The 16,132-nt window shown below is 45.6% G+C and overlaps 5 protein-coding genes across 14 annotated transcripts; 2 read left to right on the top strand and 3 right to left on the bottom strand.

Moving 5' to 3' along the window:
- Positions 1-279: 279 nt before the first annotated feature.
- On the top strand, positions 280-9,017 carry gro (TLE family member transcriptional corepressor groucho). 10 transcript variants are annotated; one of them, XM_065865356.2, is made up of 14 exons: positions 280-438; positions 1,557-1,954; positions 2,067-2,161; positions 3,127-3,190; positions 3,284-3,466; positions 3,787-3,819; positions 4,626-4,814; positions 4,904-5,002; positions 5,869-5,925; positions 6,065-6,241; positions 6,302-6,573; positions 6,634-7,307; positions 7,368-7,567; positions 7,624-9,017. In XM_065865356.2, the coding sequence occupies exons 2-14, from the start codon at positions 1,919-1,921 to the stop codon at positions 7,729-7,731; spliced, it is 2,187 nt and encodes a 728-aa protein (XP_065721428.1). In that variant the 5' UTR covers positions 280-438; positions 1,557-1,918; the 3' UTR covers positions 7,732-9,017. The 10 variants fall into 10 exon arrangements, with proteins under 10 accessions (XP_065721428.1, XP_036675317.1, XP_036675319.1 ...); XM_036819422.3 differs by having other exon boundaries at positions 4,620-4,814; XM_036819424.3 differs by lacking the exon at positions 3,787-3,819.
- Exo84 (exocyst 84) lies at positions 8,885-11,620 on the bottom strand. Its single transcript, XM_036819425.3, has 6 exons — positions 11,464-11,620; positions 11,248-11,403; positions 10,863-11,193; positions 10,034-10,806; positions 9,448-9,977; positions 8,885-9,395 (listed from the first exon to the last, which is right to left on the bottom strand). Exons 1-6 carry the CDS (start codon positions 11,501-11,503, stop codon positions 9,210-9,212), a joined length of 2,016 nt encoding a protein of 671 aa, XP_036675320.3. The 5' UTR covers positions 11,504-11,620; the 3' UTR covers positions 8,885-9,209.
- Positions 11,621-12,082: 462 nt separating this feature from the next.
- Vps2 (vacuolar protein sorting 2) lies at positions 12,083-13,313 on the top strand. The gene is made up of 2 exons (XM_036819440.3): positions 12,083-12,502; positions 12,562-13,313. The coding sequence occupies exons 1-2, from the start codon at positions 12,190-12,192 to the stop codon at positions 13,023-13,025; spliced, it is 777 nt and encodes a 258-aa protein (XP_036675335.1). The 5' UTR covers positions 12,083-12,189; the 3' UTR covers positions 13,026-13,313.
- Positions 13,314-13,476: 163 nt separating this feature from the next.
- On the bottom strand, positions 13,477-14,653 carry Cmpk (cytidine/uridine monophosphate kinase Dak1). The gene has a single exon (XM_017080070.4). The coding sequence runs from the start codon at positions 14,537-14,539 to the stop codon at positions 13,775-13,777; it is 765 nt and encodes a 254-aa protein (XP_016935559.4). The 5' UTR covers positions 14,540-14,653; the 3' UTR covers positions 13,477-13,774.
- Positions 14,654-15,094: 441 nt separating this feature from the next.
- Sld5 (DNA replication complex GINS protein Sld5) lies at positions 15,095-16,055 on the bottom strand. Its single transcript, XM_017080083.4, has 3 exons — positions 15,882-16,055; positions 15,364-15,817; positions 15,095-15,272 (listed from the first exon to the last, which is right to left on the bottom strand). The coding sequence occupies exons 1-3, from the start codon at positions 15,990-15,992 to the stop codon at positions 15,151-15,153; spliced, it is 687 nt and encodes a 228-aa protein (XP_016935572.4). The 5' UTR covers positions 15,993-16,055; the 3' UTR covers positions 15,095-15,150.
- Positions 16,056-16,132: the final 77 nt, after the last annotated feature.

The following is a 16,132-nucleotide window of genomic DNA, read 5'->3' as shown; positions in this document are numbered from 1 at the left end:
TTGCAAATACCTTGTTGGTATTTGTATGGCCGTGGTATTTCATTTATTCCCGATAACATACCTCTCATCGAACTTGAAAAATATGCATCGATATCAGCTATTGTTTTTCCAAAAATTCCTCTATTTGCTTACAAACTTGAGATTTTTCTCTCTTTCTTTGGTTGAAACTTACATGTAAATATTTATTTTAATTCAAAAAATTTCGATATATTGATACGTTTACCAGCACTAAAGCCGCACCTGGTCACACAAAATCCCAAAGTGCTAGGCAAAATTGCCTAAAACCCGATAACAATAACCGATAACATACATGTACCGACGCGGCCCGTCGCGGACAAAAAAAACAGGAAATTATAAATAGAAACGGGCAGTGCCGATGCCCCAAAGGCCCCCAATTGCCAGCTGCCCCCAACGGCGAGGATTCGCAGTGCCACCGAGGTGAAAAGCGGCGTGCAGAAGGAGTTGCAAAAATAAAATTGAGGCGAGAACGCCATTTACAAGCCGCGTTTGTACAGCGAGTGCGCGTGTAGTAGAGCCGCAGAGAGGGAGAGAGAGAGAGTGCGTTCGTGCGTGTGTGTGCGAGAGCGAGAGAGCGCCGCCGCCAAAGCTGCCCAACACATACACGAATGCTCAGACACACTTCGGTCGGCAGAAAACAGGCAATTTTATACGGGCGAAAAGTTACAAAAAATAATTTACCCACTTTTCGGTGGCGAAAACGGTGAAATTCGCGCAACGAAGATCGGCGATTCGAGTGCGGGGCATAGGGATAGCCTGCGATAAAACGTGCTAATCCGGGGCATAAAACTGGTACTGCCATTATCTCGCTTTTTTAATTGCTTTTGTTTATTTTTTGTATAGGACACACAGTATAATTTTTCTTTTGCGCTGCCCGCGAGTGTGCGTGTGTGTGTGTGATTTGGCCACTCGCTGGTTTCTATGTATGTGCCCGTATCGCCGAGCAGAGTTGCCGCCTGTCGCGCAAAGTCACATAAAAGAAAACACATTGCCCGTAAAATGTAATAAAATTAAAAAGGAACTTCTTAAGTGAAAATAAACCAAAGAGGCCGCAAATATAACAAACATTCGACCGAGAAGAAAATAGTAAAGAGTGCCTCACTGCCATTTGTTTCTCCAACAGCATGGCAACCCTGTTTAATTGCAGTCTGTCTGTATATGTTCGCATGTTGTTTGTGCAAAGTGTGCTGTCTTTGGGCAGAAAAAGTGCTATACTTTCGTTGGATTAATCCCGACCCCGTCCAACTGAACAATCGGAACAGGGCCCATAGAGCCGGCCGAAAATCGAACTGTGATTTTGCGTAACAATTTCGGGGGCCACATGCAACTGTGCGCTTGATTTTTCGGCGGTAAACACTCACACTCGTACCCTCGCTCCCGTTTCCTGCGCCAGTGTGCGTGTGTCTCGCTGGCTCCGCGTGCCTGTGTGCGTGCATGTACGTGCGTGCGAACGTATCGAAAAAAATGGTGCAAAAATATATGGAAAAAGCATAACTAAGCGAATGTATGATGATGTTGTTGTAAAATTCCATTCGCAGGATATGCAGAATGCGAAGTAGCCCGGAAATGGAGTGCCACTAAGTGCCGGTTCCGTCTGCTCAGCGGGAGAAACACACAAAATAATAAAACGGACAAACTGCCATCGTCGGAAATATAAAAGAAAAAAAAGAAAGAAAAGCGAGAAAAAACAAGAAGTACCACAAAACGCTGGGTAGCAAGAACTCTGGGTCTCAACGGGGATTTTCCAGGAGTGGAGTGCAGTGCCGTGCTCAGGGACAACCGGAAGGAAGGAAAGAAGGAGGAGGAGGAGCAGCAGCAGGACTTCCGCCCCGGCAAATCGGTGTCCACCTCGGAACTATCGCTACCGCTCTAGCCGGCAACATACCAGCCTAACAACAACATGTATCCCTCACCGGTGCGCCACCCCGCCGCCGGGGTAAGTTCAGCCCCCACCCCTGACCCCCAAATCCGTGCTAATTGTGTTTCCGTTCTCCCTCTCCCTCCCACGCCATGTGATCCACCCACCATATCGATGTCCACTTGCACAGGGACCACCACCTCAGGGTCCAATCAAGTTCACCATCGCCGACACACTGGAGCGCATCAAGGAGGAGTTCAACTTCCTGCAGGCGCAGTACCACAGGCAAGTAACCAGGTCCAGTGGAACCAACAGTGAAGGCTGATTCTAGTACTTTGAATGGGAACACCGAGTAGAAAACCCAAATTATCTAACCATATTTGGAGATTTATGATCTGATCTACTTTCAAAATCACATACTTTTCATAAGATTGTGAAATATAATAGGATCTTTAGTACAGGTTAATCAAAAATCACAAAAATTATTTAAAAATAGTATTTACCAAGACTTTCTCATTAAAACTATTAATTATCTGGTTGAATCTAAAAATCACTGCAGTTGTATAACCTGAGTTAAAAATAGTTATCATACTTACGATCTCATTGAATTTTTTAATTACTTTTACTGTTCTACAAGAGTTTAGTTATCCAAGAGCGTGTTTAACAATCCCTATCAAAGCATTGTAAATATAATCTTTGGAAATCATGATACCACGAAATATATATTTCCCTCCAACTCAGATTATATGGTTCTTTAAAATATTTAATCATTTATTTATTTGCAATCCACGAGTCCCGTACAGACAAACCAATTCAATTGCCAATCAAGTGATTATCACTTACTTAAGAACTATTCCACCCTAGAAATGAGGCCTAATCATCCTCAGTTGAGGTTAAACGAAACCTATTAGAACCCTCCACAATAACATGCCCCAAAGAGATCACATTTAAAGCCTTCGCTGTACCGCCATCGTATGGGACCGTGCGATTGTGTGAGTGTGGATGCTGCGTCTGCGTTTTGCGAAAAGTAAAACAAAAAGCCGAGCCGAGCTGAGCTGAGCCAAACCGGTTTGGCGCGCCATATGCGCCGCTTGTCATATAGGATAGGATTAACCTGCGCCGCCGCCTCGGCCGCCACTCCATGCTCCACAATCGCCGCTTCCTTGCGTTGAGCTCGAGAGTTCTCAAATTCAGTTCGCTTCCGTCGCCCAACTAATTTGCCCGTTGATCACTTTTCCTGTGAATTCCAGCATCAAATTGGAGTGCGAGAAGCTGTCGAACGAGAAGACGGAGATGCAGCGCCATTATGTTATGGTAAGTCGTCGTCGTCGTCGTCATGATTCTCAAATTATCGAGAGATCCCTTAGCTAATGCCCTGTTTTTTGTCTTATCCCCCACTCCCCACAGTACTACGAGATGTCCTATGGCCTTAACGTGGAGATGCACAAGCAGACGGAGATCGCCAAGCGGCTGAACACACTGATCAACCAGCTACTTCCATTCCTTCAGGCCGACCACCAGCAGCAAGTGCTGCAGGCGGTGGAGCGGGCGAAGCAGGTGACCATGCAGGAGCTCAACCTGATCATTGGGGTAAGTGGATCGAGGACGGACGAAGAAGGATCCCGCGGTAGCAGCACAACGGTTGAACCATTCTCAAATAGAGTCGAGCAGGGAGCAGGGCGGATTGGGAACGCGGTTGCCACTTTGGATGGGATCCGAAGAGATAAAGATACTAAAGATTGTTAAAGAGTTCCCAAAAGTGGCCACCGTGTTTGAGCGGGAATATCGTTTCAGTTCAGTTAAACTTCCTTCTTTGGGCCACATTTGATTTGAGTTTGTTTTTCTACTTCCTAATTTGTTATGATTTTGCATTCCGACCAATCCAATCCAATCCAAACAACGTTCTGCAGCATCAGCAGCAACATGGAATACAGCAACTTTTAGTAAGTTTGTTTCGTTGCAAGTTCATTTTCTTATTGTTTGTTTACTGTTGCCGTCTGCCGCTGCATCCGCCGAATGTGCCACTGCCACAACTACAACTACAGCTACAGTGCCTCACTCCCTCTTGTTCCTTCTCTGATTTGATTGTCCATATCTATTATATATATTGTTTCAATAACGCTTCAAACGCCGCCAAATTGTTGTTGATGTTCTTATTAACCTCAAATGGTCTTTGCTAGAAAGACAACCTTCTTAGTTTGGAAATAGTTGTCATTAATTTTCGATAATATCCTTTAGATCCGAAATTAATTCATGTTCTTTTATACTGACTCATGACAACATTTTTAGAAAAATCTCTTTTTCTCAGATTTAATTTCTAAAATATTGATATAATATTAAAAGATCACGTATTCGAAAATAATGCAATATTTATACCCTTATAATCAATTCCCAAACAAGTCAAATATAATTATACCATCTGTAGGGGTAATGAAATTTGCATTTTTGTATTAATTTACTTGATTAAAAATAAAATCAAACGCAAAACCGGAATTAATAATTAGCAAACGCTAGATAAAAAGATTTATAGCAGAAAAAGAATTAATATTGGAAAACCGTAATCGCAGTCGCAATAATAATTCTTTAATATGGCATATACCACTTAGTGTTAATGTTGTCGTTGTGTTTACACACATCCACACACATTCCAATGCTTTCATTTCTTCTCACCAAGCACGATGTTCATTCTGAAAGCCAGCAACGCCCACGCCCGATTTCATACGATCTCATGGTTCCATTGCAGCAACAGATCCACGCCCAGCAGGTGCCGGGCGGACCGCCACAGCCGATGGGTGCACTGAATCCATTTGGCGCCCTGGGCGCCACCATGGGCCTGCCACACGGACCGCAGGGTCTGCTGAACAAACCGCCCGAGCACCACCGGCCGGACATCAAGCCCACGGGTCTGGAAGGGCCAGCAGCCGCCGAGGAGCGATTGGTGAGTGCAAATAGAACCCCAGAACCCTAGATCCCTAGATCTGCACATTTTCCGCATATTTCGAGCTCATTTTTATGCTGATGTTGCAGCGCAATTCGGTTTCGCCGGCTGATCGTGAGAAGTATCGCACACGCTCGCCGCTGGACATCGAGAACGACTCGAAGCGTCGAAAAGATGAGAAACTGCAAGTGAGTATCGAGCTTTTTTCGGTGTTAGCATTATGCCCTGCTACCAGTACTCTGGTATTAGTAGTATCTATCATCCATCATCGAGTATAACCGATAACTGTCATCTCATCTGAGCTGTTGCTGTCTCTCAACTCACCAAAAAACCAAAATCTCGTAGTCTATCCATTGTTGTTGTCTTACTCTGCTAACACTCTCCCAAATCATGCTAAACAAAAACTATATTGCTAATTTATAAGAGACAAGACTGAAAAAAAACATGCCTGAAATCAAACGTTACGATTTTAGAGTGCCTGTTCCGGTTTTCACTTTCTTCTAATTGGTTCGGCTCGGATTTAAGGGTTTTCTAGAAATAAGAAATATACTTTATGGCCTTGAAGCTAATTTAAGACTAACCACATTTTTTGAACACCATGAAATCAGTATTTATTGAATACGTCGATTGGAGGTACTTTAAAGTTGCTCAGAAACTTCTGTTTAAAAATTACTGATATTATAATGTAAAGTAAACTAAAATATTATATATTTCATTTCCATTTGTTAAGATGTATTAAAGTATTAAACTTGCTTATACCACTGAAGTCTTAATTACTTGACACATTTTTATGAACTTGTTGGGTTAAATACCCCGTCTAAATAACAGCTGAAAATCAAAATAATTAATTTATGGAATAGGAAATCAGAGCAAGGTGTTTTCTTTTTTATTTTACGACAAAACTAAATATGTGAAAACCAGAACAGGGCCTAATTGTTTATTATTAGTTACTAACTATTGCTATTGTGGTTGTTGTTATTGCTGTTGTTGCCTGTGGGTTTTTGTATGAATTTTGATTTATATTGTTTTTGTATTTTTTCAAAATTATTTCCAGGAGGATGAAGGCGAGAAAAGCGATCAAGATTTAGTCGTAGATGTTGCAAATGAAATGGTGAGTTGAGTGTCGGCCCAGATTCAATGCAACCATCCCAAAAATTCCCAAAAAAAAAATAAATAAAACCAAACCACACCTTTGCTATTACGATTACCCGCCTTGAAAATATTACTAAATACCCACGTGTGCCTTGCAGGAATCCCACTCACCGCGCCCAAACGGCGAGCACGTGTCCATGGAGGTGCGCGATCGGGAAAGCCTGAATGGCGAGCGCCTGGAGAAGCCCAGCAGTAGTGGCATCAAGCAGGAACGTCCGCCCTCTCGCTCCGGCTCCAGTTCGTCACGTTCCACACCCAGCCTCAAGACAAAAGATGTGAGATTAATTCAATAAACCCAAAAAGTATAGCAACTAATTAAATATGATCTTTTGCAGATGGAAAAGCCGGGAACACCGGGCGCCAAGGCACGCACACCGACACCGAACGCCGCTGCTCCGGCGCCAGGTGTTAATCCTAAACAAATGATGCCGCAGGGACCACCGCCAGCCGGCTATCCGGGTGCACCATATCAGCGGCCGGCCGATCCCTACCAGCGCCCACCGTCGGATCCAGCCTATGGACGACCGCCACCAATGCCGTACGATCCGCACGCGCATGTGCGAACCAATGGCATTCCACATCCCTCGGCCCTGACGGGTGGAAAGCCGTAAGTTCTTATTACTCACCATACTGTATAGTAAATAAACACTTCTCATATCTTTTACAGTGCTTACTCTTTCCATATGAACGGCGAGGGTAGCCTACAGCCGGTGCCCTTCCCGCCGGACGCTCTGGTGGGCGTTGGCATTCCCCGGCACGCCCGTCAGATCAACACGCTGTCGCACGGAGAGGTCGTCTGCGCGGTAACCATCTCCAATCCCACTAAGTACGTGTACACGGGCGGCAAGGGCTGCGTCAAGGTGTGGGACATCTCGCAGCCGGGCAACAAGAATCCCGTCAGCCAGCTGGATTGCCTGCAGCGCGACAACTACATCCGCTCGGTGAAGCTGCTGCCCGACGGCCGTACGCTGATCGTGGGCGGCGAGGCGTCCAACCTGTCCATCTGGGACCTGGCCAGCCCGACGCCCCGCATCAAGGCCGAGCTGACATCGGCAGCGCCCGCCTGCTACGCCCTGGCCATTAGCCCCGACTCGAAGGTGTGCTTCTCGTGCTGCAGCGACGGCAACATCGCCGTGTGGGACCTGCACAACGAGATCCTCGTACGCCAGTTCCAGGGCCACACGGACGGCGCCTCATGCATCGACATCAGTCCGGACGGCTCCAGGCTGTGGACGGGCGGCCTGGACAACACGGTGCGCTCCTGGGATCTGCGCGAGGGTCGCCAGCTGCAGCAGCACGACTTTAGCTCTCAAATCTTCTCGCTCGGCTACTGTCCCACAGGTGGGTAACCTCAGATCTTGGTTTCTGGAATGATTTAACCATGTTTCTGGTATCCCTTAGGTGACTGGCTGGCTGTGGGAATGGAGAACTCGCATGTAGAGGTGCTGCACGCATCGAAACCGGACAAGTATCAACTGCATCTGCACGAGAGCTGCGTTCTGTCGCTGCGCTTTGCCGCCTGCGGCAAATGGTTCGTTTCCACCGGCAAAGACAACCTGCTTAACGCATGGCGAACACCCTACGGTGCCAGCATATTCCAGGTGAGTTCTGTACCCCACTAAAGGGTGCTCCGACTTCTAATACCCTTCTCTTTCAGTCGAAGGAAACATCATCCGTACTTAGCTGCGACATATCAACTGACGACAAATACATTGTGACGGGTTCGGGCGATAAGAAGGCTACTGTCTACGAAGTTATTTATTAAATCCACAAAACCAAGCAGTTTTTTCATTTTGTAATAAGCTCGTATAGTTTTTATTACATCAAAAACAAAACAACAATTAACTACAACAAACAAAAAGTTCGAAATCATGCAAACAACACCAGAAAACCCAACAAGCAGCAGCAGAATCGGCAGTAAAAAAAGAAAACCAGAAAGGCGGCAGTAGCAACGCATCAAAAAAGCGAAGCAAAAATGAAAATTCTATAATATATATACAAAAAGGAAAACTAAAATTTTAAGCGTACTTGTAGCTACTAAGCCTAAGCTAAGTCCAATAAATAAAAACAAACCAACAAGTTGAACACACACAAATTGCAAGTAAAAAACGATAAAACAAGTAAAATGAGAACCAGAGCGAAATAAAATGATGAAGCATTGCATGCGAGCAACAGAAACGAGACGAGTATGTTGTAAAATTAAAAACCATAAACAGAAACAGTCGGCGATACCTACCTACGTTCATCTTAACATAAAAACAAATAGGAGGATAAGTGGAATAGTCATTGCAATTGCAGGATCAGGAGCAGGAGCGTTGAGATTATGATTACCAGCTGAGCAGAAGAGTTACATACGATGCGAGTGCTTTTAGTTTGTTTTATGTGGAGAGGTTTTTGTAATTTAGCTGACGAGTCAGACAGCGAATGCAGCAACAAATGTAATTTTAAGTTGTCAGTTTCCTTACCTCCCAACTCCCCCAGCACACACACAACACAACAAAACACATTTACATAAAAGAAGGTATATATATATAAATATAAATGAATATAATTAGTTTTACATTATAAATTAAACACGGAACCACTTTTGAAACACTCACTCGCATTGGGGGTCAGATGATAGATGATAGAGCTCTGAGCAGTCGGCTTTTGCTTGTAATGTAATTTGTAATTTGAAAATATGTAATGAGGACAATGAGGAATCGGAATCGGAATTACTTGTGTGAATCTAACTCTTCAGAACCAAACTGTAAAATCCTATATTTTGAGCAGCTAAAAACACAACAAGGGCCGCATTGAGAACCGAAACCGAAAAGTAGAACACACAGCTAAATTGTTTAGTGTTTAGAGTATATATATATATGAAAACGAATCGATTTATATATAATGCGAACGGCGAAATTGTAATAAGCAAGAGATAGAGTGCAGCACACGCTTCGATTTTTAATTTTACAAATATTATTATTATTGTGGTTATATATGTATATAATTATATTATAAATAATTGAAGCAAAACGAAAAAATAAAAAATTATATGTAATCGAAAGTAAATCTTCAGAGGATTTAAGGCTATATTAAAACCGGGGAATCAAACCGAATCCTTTTCGGTTCCGGTTCTCCACCGAATCGACTATTTCGGTAAACAATTCCATTTGGGTTTTGAAGTTCGGGCTTAGAACCGGTACTTATAGGTTACATCGGTTAATTTCGGTTACCGCTTCCAGTTCTGGTTTTATTCCCTGTTTAAAACACATCTGTGGTGTAGACACTTCGCTGGCGCGGTAATGGAGCACCCTGCTGGCGGGACATTTTCGTGTGCAGCTCCCGCAAACCCTCACACTGGCGGCCCGAAATCTGCCTGAACTTGTCGATGGCAATGGGCAGCAGGTTGTCCACCAAAAAGATCTTGTTCTTCATCACAAAGTTGGGCTGAAAAGGACACGTTATAAATGGAATTTAATAACCCATTGGTTAGACTCACATCCACGGCCATATCGCTGGGAGGTTTCAACGAATGCTGCGCAATAAACAGCTCTTTCAGCAGGAGTTCCAGACTCTGCAGCAGCGTTTCACACTTGGCCAGGCAGCCGCAGTACTCAGTGAGCTGCAGGAAGTGCCTGATGAAGACCACCGTCGACTGGGTCAGGTTTATCCAGGTGTCGCCCGTGGCCTGGGCCCGCACATCGATGCCCAGAACATCCAGCTCCAGGAGCAGACGCTTCAGATTCGACTTGGTCTGCAGGTTGTACGGCTGCCAGCTCTCCTCAGTGCGACCCACGGAGTCTAGCAGCCGCTCCTTGGACTCCTCGATCAGCGATTCGAGCGTGGTGCGCAGCAGTCCTTCCAAATGATAGCTGATGTCCAGCCCTATCTCCGTGAGCTTCGTCGAGGGCTTGCGCACTCGCTCCACGCACTTGGCCACCGACTCCAGGGAGGTTCCTTTGGTCAGATAGTGTTTGATCAGCTGGCTGGCAAAGTACTGCAGCTCGGCATTGCACCAGACCACGAGAGCTGGAGAAATAAGATTGATTAGATGGAATTCGATTAGGATAATGAAAGTAACTCACCACTAACACAAGCTGGTTGCTGCTCGAAGGCGGTAAGAAAATCGCAGGCCACCTGCGTCAGATCACAGAAGAACAGCTCCGAGATATCCGCATTATTCCTACGCGCCTCCCTTTGCGCCACCCGCAAGCTAACTGCGCAGACTTTCAACAGAGTGGCGCTTGCCTGTCGATAGCGTCCCATCTCCACGAGGATCTTTAGGGGTCTCTTGGCGGCCCTCAAAGCGATTTGCAGATTGCGATTGTGACTGTTGGACAACTCCTTAAGCAGCACATTGATCAGCTTCAGTTCCTGCTGCTTCATCTTGCTCTCGATGGCGTCCGCCAGTGGCACCTTCTTCCTGCTCTCGTTTCGCATAAAGTCCTGGGTGCGCTTGATCAGCTCCTGGGCATCCTCGAAGTGCCGCTGGGCCACCAGCGTTTGAATCTCCTCGCTGGCCGTGCTCAGCCACTCGGGTGTCTCGTCCTCCAGGGATTTGGGCTCTCCCGGACTCTGGGGAGTGGTTTCCTTCTCCGGCGTGGTACTCTTCGACTGCTGTTTGGCCCGAGTTGGAGGCTGTGGAGCCTGACCCTTCTTGGGCTTCTTTTGCTGGTCGAAGCGGAAGGCCTCTTCGAGCTTTTCGATCCACTCGGTCTTGCCCGCTGCCGTGATGCTCTGGTAGATCTTGGAACCATCGGGTGTGATGATATTGATGGCATTCTTGACGCCATCCAGGTCTTTGATGTTGATCACGGCTATTTTCTTGGGATCGTACTCGGTGAGGAAGTCCAGGCGTCTGGGGAATACGCATATCATTAGTTATTAGAATAAATTTAGGATAGAGAGACTTACTTATCATGCTTAACTTTGCAGACAATAAGCACATCGTTGAAGAGGAAAAAGAAGACCCTCTGGATGGGCCTGTAGTCATTGCCATCCAACTCAATGAGGGCCCCCTCGTTGAGGAAGGTCTTGCCCTCCAGATTGCCATTGAATCCCTGCACCATCTCCTTGACCGCCCGCGTGGCATGGCTGTTTTCCACCTCCTCCGCCGCCGTAGAGCTCTCAGCCTCCAAACTCTCAGCTTTTAGGTGACTGGAGGTCTTGCCATCCGTCATGGTGGCCAAAATGTTGCGCTGCTCAATCAGAATGTGGGACAGTTGGTACATTTCCGACTCGAGATCTAAAAGTTCGAGTTATTTGGGGATATATATTGTTTTTAGGGGGCGTAACCTACGCGATATCTCCTTGGCCGTCTGTATGAACTCCATGTAGTTCTTCTTGCATGTTTGCTTCAAAGTTGCGGCCGTAGTTTCGTTGTAGGCCTCGATTTCCTTTTTTCGCTGCTGCAAATCGCTGCCACCCACACATTCTCGGGTCAGGTCTTTGGTATCTGGGGAAGATAAGCTACTTTACAGATCTTTTAGAGATAAATATACACAGGAAAACTTACATTTCTCAACGCTAAAGTTAAAATCGTCGAACTCCTTCATGATTTTATTTGGAATGTAAACTGCAGCTGACGCACAACCATTCACAGCGAAACGCAGTAATGTGAGTGATAAAAAGTAAGGTGGTCAATGCAACCGGAAATACCGTGTTCTCACTTCTGTTAACTAATATGTTTTTTATTTAAGTAAAGGAAATTGTGTGAGCTTTGCTTTTCTTTACGATCATTATTATATTCCAGTATTTGAAAGAATATTTTCAAATCCCTTTCAAGTTTAGTTATTCTTTCTTAAGCAATATTAATCAATACCTTTTGATTAAAAGCTTTGAATATATACACATATAAATTGTTTTTAAGATTTTTTTAACACTATTTAAAAGATCTTGTAGAAGTAATATTTCTAAAATATATTAAAGATACTATGTTGCCAAATGAAATTCTATGAATGTAATATGCAGATAATTTAAGAAATTCTTTTTCATGAGCACCTGTTGCTATTGCATTTTTATATGGAATGCAATTAGTGTCAACAGTTCAAATTCAAGTGCACCGGCATAGCTGCTTCTATCTAATAACCATTCGCCCGTAAGGGCGTACACGCCTTAACCACCTCACAATCGCACACACCCTGCGCTTATTGTTTTGGTTGATGAGTAATCTTTGGGAATCTCTAAGAAACTTCGTCATTCCTTCGCAATTGGATCTAGTAGTTAGAAAACATCCTTGAAAATGGACTGGCTATTCGGCAAGAAGATCAGCCCCGATGAGATGCTGCGCAAGAACCAGCGGGCGCTGAACAAGGCGATGCGGGACTTGGACCGCGAGCGGATGAAGATGGAGCAGCAGGAGAAGAAGATCATCGCAGACATCAAGAAGATGGCCAAGGAGGGCCAGATGGACGCTGTGAAAATCATGGCCAAGGATCTCGTGCGCACACGGCGCTACGCCAAGAAATTCATGCTGATGAAGGCCAACATCCAGGCGGTGTCCCTGAAAATCCAGACGCTCAAGTCACAGAACACAATGGCGCAGGCCATGAAGGGTAGATATTGGACAAAAGACTCATCCATAGCTTTCTAACTTGTTATACCTTTCATTCAGGTGTCACCAAGGCCATGCAGAACATGAACCGCCAACTGAATCTCCCGCAAATCCAGAAGATCCTCCAGGACTTCGAGAAGCAGTCGGAAATGATGGACATGAAGGAGGAGATGATCAACGATGCCATCGACGATGCCATGGAGGATGAGGGCGATGAGGAGGAGACGGATGCCGTGGTCTCACAAGTGCTGGACGAACTGGGCCTGCAGCTGGGCGAACAGCTGGGAGATCTTCCCTCCGCCTCGGGTTCCCTGTCCATAGCAGGCGGTGTTGGTGCCCAAAAAGGCCCACAGGCTGTGGCCGCCGGCGGAGTGGGTGGCGGAGGAGCCGCAGGAGGCGGTGGCGGAGCAGGAGGAGGCGGAGCAGGGGGATCAGGAGCTTCCGGCGGCAGTGGAGCCTCATCGCCCATGTCCGATGCCGATGCAGATTTGCAGGCGCGCCTGGACAAGCTGCGCAAGGATTGAGCTACTCCCTAGGACCACTGCCTGCCCGTTTTATATAAGAGCCACCTACTCCACACCCGTTTGTATATCCCAGAAAGCGAATATTAAATTAAAGAGAATGCTTGTGATTTCGCTTCCCTGCGTGTTTGAAAAATCGATGAGTAATTACCATTTGTGAGCTATTAATGGGAAATACGAGGTAGTTACATAAAATTCGCAATATTTGTTACTTTAGAGCTATGCAAAATTCGGTATTTTAAAAGATGTATACATTTCATGCCTGTCTTTAATAAAATTAAGCAAGAGAAATTGAGAAAGTTATTCGATTATATTTTATAAGTTGATTTGATAAATTTAATACTTTATAAACAGGTAATATCTAGATAAAGAAAACGCACCTTTCAGAGGTGACGAATGAAATTTCAAGATAACACCTGCACACACATCGCTGGTAAATAATATTTCGGTTAAATACAGTATATGAACAGGTGATTTTTATTGTTTCTGTTTATTGCCTTCAAAATCTTCTAACTAAAAATTAACTTTCCACAAAATCAATCAATTTTCTTAAATTCAATAATTCCTGTATACCGACAAATATGTGTACCTCTTTTCCTAATTAAGTATACTTTTCAATGTATCTTTTACCTTATCGGGGCGAAGAAAAAGTAACTTTCATTACTATTAACAAGCGTATATATTTGGAGGAGTACAAATGAAGAGTAAAGATAGCACACTACACACAGAGAAGCGGAAAATGAGCATGAAATCTAGAAGCCGCTGGCCAGGAATACCCTCTCCACCTCGCCGAAAACTGCATCCGCATCCGGACTGGCGTCGATCCGTTTCACCTGGCCGGCGCCCTCAAAGAACTTGATGATGGGCAGCGAGTCGTTGTTGTAGGTGGAGATGCGCTTCTTGAGGCTCTCCATGTTGTCGTCCGTCCGCCCGGAGCCACTCTGACCCCGCCCCAGGCACCGCTGGACGCACACATCCTCGCCGCAGTCGAAGAAGAGGACGAACTGCATGTCCACCTTCTCGGCCATCTGGCGATTCCAGCCGTCCAGATTATCCTGATTCCTGGGGAAGCCGTCGATGAGAAACCTGGACTTGCCCGACGCCTTCATGGCGTTCTCCAGCAGCGAGCACGTGACCTCCACGGGCACAATCTTGCCGTTGCGGATGTAATCCTCGATCAGGGTGCCGAACTCGGAGCCCTCGCGGGAACGCTCCTCGCGCAGCAGATCCCCGGCCGAGAGATGGGTGAACTGGAAGCGGTCCACGATCTTGGAGCACTGGGTGCCCTTTCCGGCTCCTGGGCCGCCCAAAACGAAGACAACCTTTGGCTTCTCCACGCTCATGCTGGCGATTTTGTAAGGTGGTTGCTGGGGTTTCGGTTGGCTGGCCTTGCTGGAATGTCGCAACTGCAATTGCTGCGTCAGCGTTAGGGGTGCTAGCTTGGGGGGGAGTAGTCCTGCTCCTGCTGGTGACCTATCTACCGCTCTCAATGCCGTTTGCGCCAAAGCCCGCCACATTGACGACTGAACTCGGGAATTTCGGGGCTAATTGAGTGCGTGGTTCGTGTGTATAGCCGCATTCACATACAATTACACCTCACCACTGTTCTTCCTTCCACTGGAAACGTAACACTCTGTGACGTCACGCACAAGCGCAGCTGTTCCGAGAGAGGAGTTGAACAACACTGGCCACGGTGCCGGCTTTCGCGCGGAAGCGCAATTTGAATGGCACTTTTGTGCAGTTTACTTCCGGTTTTAAAAGTTTTTACACTATTTTATATTAACATATTCAGATATTTAAATTTAAAATTGAATGTGCCTTCCCTAGAAATGTCTGTTAAACAAAGTATGTAATGGTGGTTTTTTAACTCCTTTTTATGGTGTTCCTATTGTATAACTCAAGCCATTCGTTTGTTAATACTTTTTAACGATGCTTTTGTTTTTGGAAAAGATAATTTTTTATGTAGATCGCAAACAATATTATAACAAAACTCACAGCAAGCATTAACGTAAAATGAAATTAATTATGGATTTCTACGGAAGTTCCCAATTTGACTTGTCATAAGCTTAGCATTCATTTTTTATGGATTTTTTTTATTATAATGTATTTTACCTGTTAATTAAGCCTATTAAATTAACTGCGCCTGGTTGTTCTGTATCAAGTCGGCCACTAGTTGGTAGGGAATAATGTGCTGGGAACCCGCGGCCATGTCCACCTCCTCATCATCGACGCCCACGATCACGGCGGGCACTGAAATGGAAATCATCATTCATCATTAATCATCATCATCATCACCATCATTAATAATAATAATCTTAATAAGATGGAAAACGGTAGTTACCCGCCACATTGGCCTTGAGGAAGACATGGCTCATCAGGTTGGGGGTCACGATCCTCTGCTCGGCCTCTCCCCTCTGCTGGTTGGGCATGTACTGGGTGGCCACCTTGTGGAAGTACTCATCCACATTGGCGGCAAACTCCTGGGCGAACTTGGTCTCCTCCGGAGACAGACGCTTGTCGTCTGGTTCGCGACTCGCCTCCTGGTTGAGGATGTGCTGCGTGTAGGTCTCGATCTTCTGGAGGCGACACCGCAGATAGCTGGCCATTATGTAGCGCACCCTCTCCAGCTCCATGGAGTGCACCACCGCCCGGAAATCGTTCTTGTCCAGATCGCGCATCTGCTCCTCCATGTGGGCCACCTGGGAGACCATCAGTTCCAGCATGTCCGTCTGGCTGGGCAGGATCTCCGGAGCACACATCTCATTGATCCAGGCCGTCTCCAGGATCTCCAGAACCTTGGGGAATCGGATGGGAGTTCGTTTTTAGGGTTTCGAAGGATACCCTGTATGTTTTTCTCACCTTCTGGGCTGTGATCTGCTCCATATCGTCGTCATCCTCCTCCTCCAATCCTGCTCCATCGCTCACATCGATTTCCAGCTGGGTTTCGGGTACATCCTCTACATCCGACATGGTTTTGGATTTATTTGTTTATTTTGGTGCAGTTTTGGCGCAATGTTGCCGGCTCTTAGAGAATGTCAGAATCACAATACTTTCGACAACTTGCAACACTGTTTTAAGTATGTTAAATATAATTTAGTTTTTAATTAAAC

Source organism: Drosophila suzukii, chromosome 3 (genome assembly GCF_043229965.1).
Source record: "Drosophila suzukii chromosome 3, CBGP_Dsuzu_IsoJpt1.0, whole genome shotgun sequence".
Taxonomy (NCBI): Eukaryota; Metazoa; Arthropoda; class Insecta; order Diptera; family Drosophilidae; genus Drosophila; species Drosophila suzukii.
Note: the sequence above shows the minus strand (reverse complement) of the source record. Positions and strands in the feature narration are given on the sequence as shown.

Bases quoted from the DNA above. Each gene is read 5' to 3' on its own strand.
- Vps2 (XM_036819440.3), top strand. From the start codon at position 12,190: ATGGACTGGCTATTCGGCAAGAAGATCAGCCCCGATGAGATGCTGCGC. The intron at 12,503-12,561 runs GTAGATATTGGA...CCTTTCATTCAG, and splicing joins AATGGCGCAGGCCATGAAGG to GTGTCACCAAGGCCATGCAG.
- Exo84 (XM_036819425.3), bottom strand. From the start codon at position 11,503: ATGAAGGAGTTCGACGATTTTAACTTTAGCGTTGAGAAAT. The intron at 10,807-10,862 runs GTAAGTCTCTCT...CGTATTCCCCAG, and splicing joins TGCAAAGTTAAGCATGATAA to ACGCCTGGACTTCCTCACCG. The intron at 9,978-10,033 runs GTGAGTTACTTT...TTATTTCTCCAG, and splicing joins GCAACCAGCTTGTGTTAGTG to CTCTCGTGGTCTGGTGCAAT.
- Cmpk (XM_017080070.4), bottom strand. From the start codon at position 14,539: ATGTGGCGGGCTTTGGCGCAAACGGCATTGAGAGCGGTAGATAGGTCA.
- Sld5 (XM_017080083.4), bottom strand. From the start codon at position 15,992: ATGTCGGATGTAGAGGATGTACCCGAAACCCAGCTGGAAATCGATGTG. The intron at 15,818-15,881 runs GTGAGAAAAACA...CGATTCCCCAAG, and splicing joins AGCAGATCACAGCCCAGAAG to GTTCTGGAGATCCTGGAGAC. The intron at 15,273-15,363 runs GTAACTACCGTT...TTTCCATTTCAG, and splicing joins CCTCAAGGCCAATGTGGCGG to TGCCCGCCGTGATCGTGGGC.
- gro (XM_036819420.3), top strand. From the start codon at position 1,919: ATGTATCCCTCACCGGTGCGCCACCCCGCCGCCGGG. The intron at 5,926-6,064 runs GTGAGTTGAGTG...TGTGCCTTGCAG, and splicing joins TAGATGTTGCAAATGAAATG to GAATCCCACTCACCGCGCCC. The intron at 6,242-6,301 runs GTGAGATTAATT...GATCTTTTGCAG, and splicing joins CCAGCCTCAAGACAAAAGAT to ATGGAAAAGCCGGGAACACC.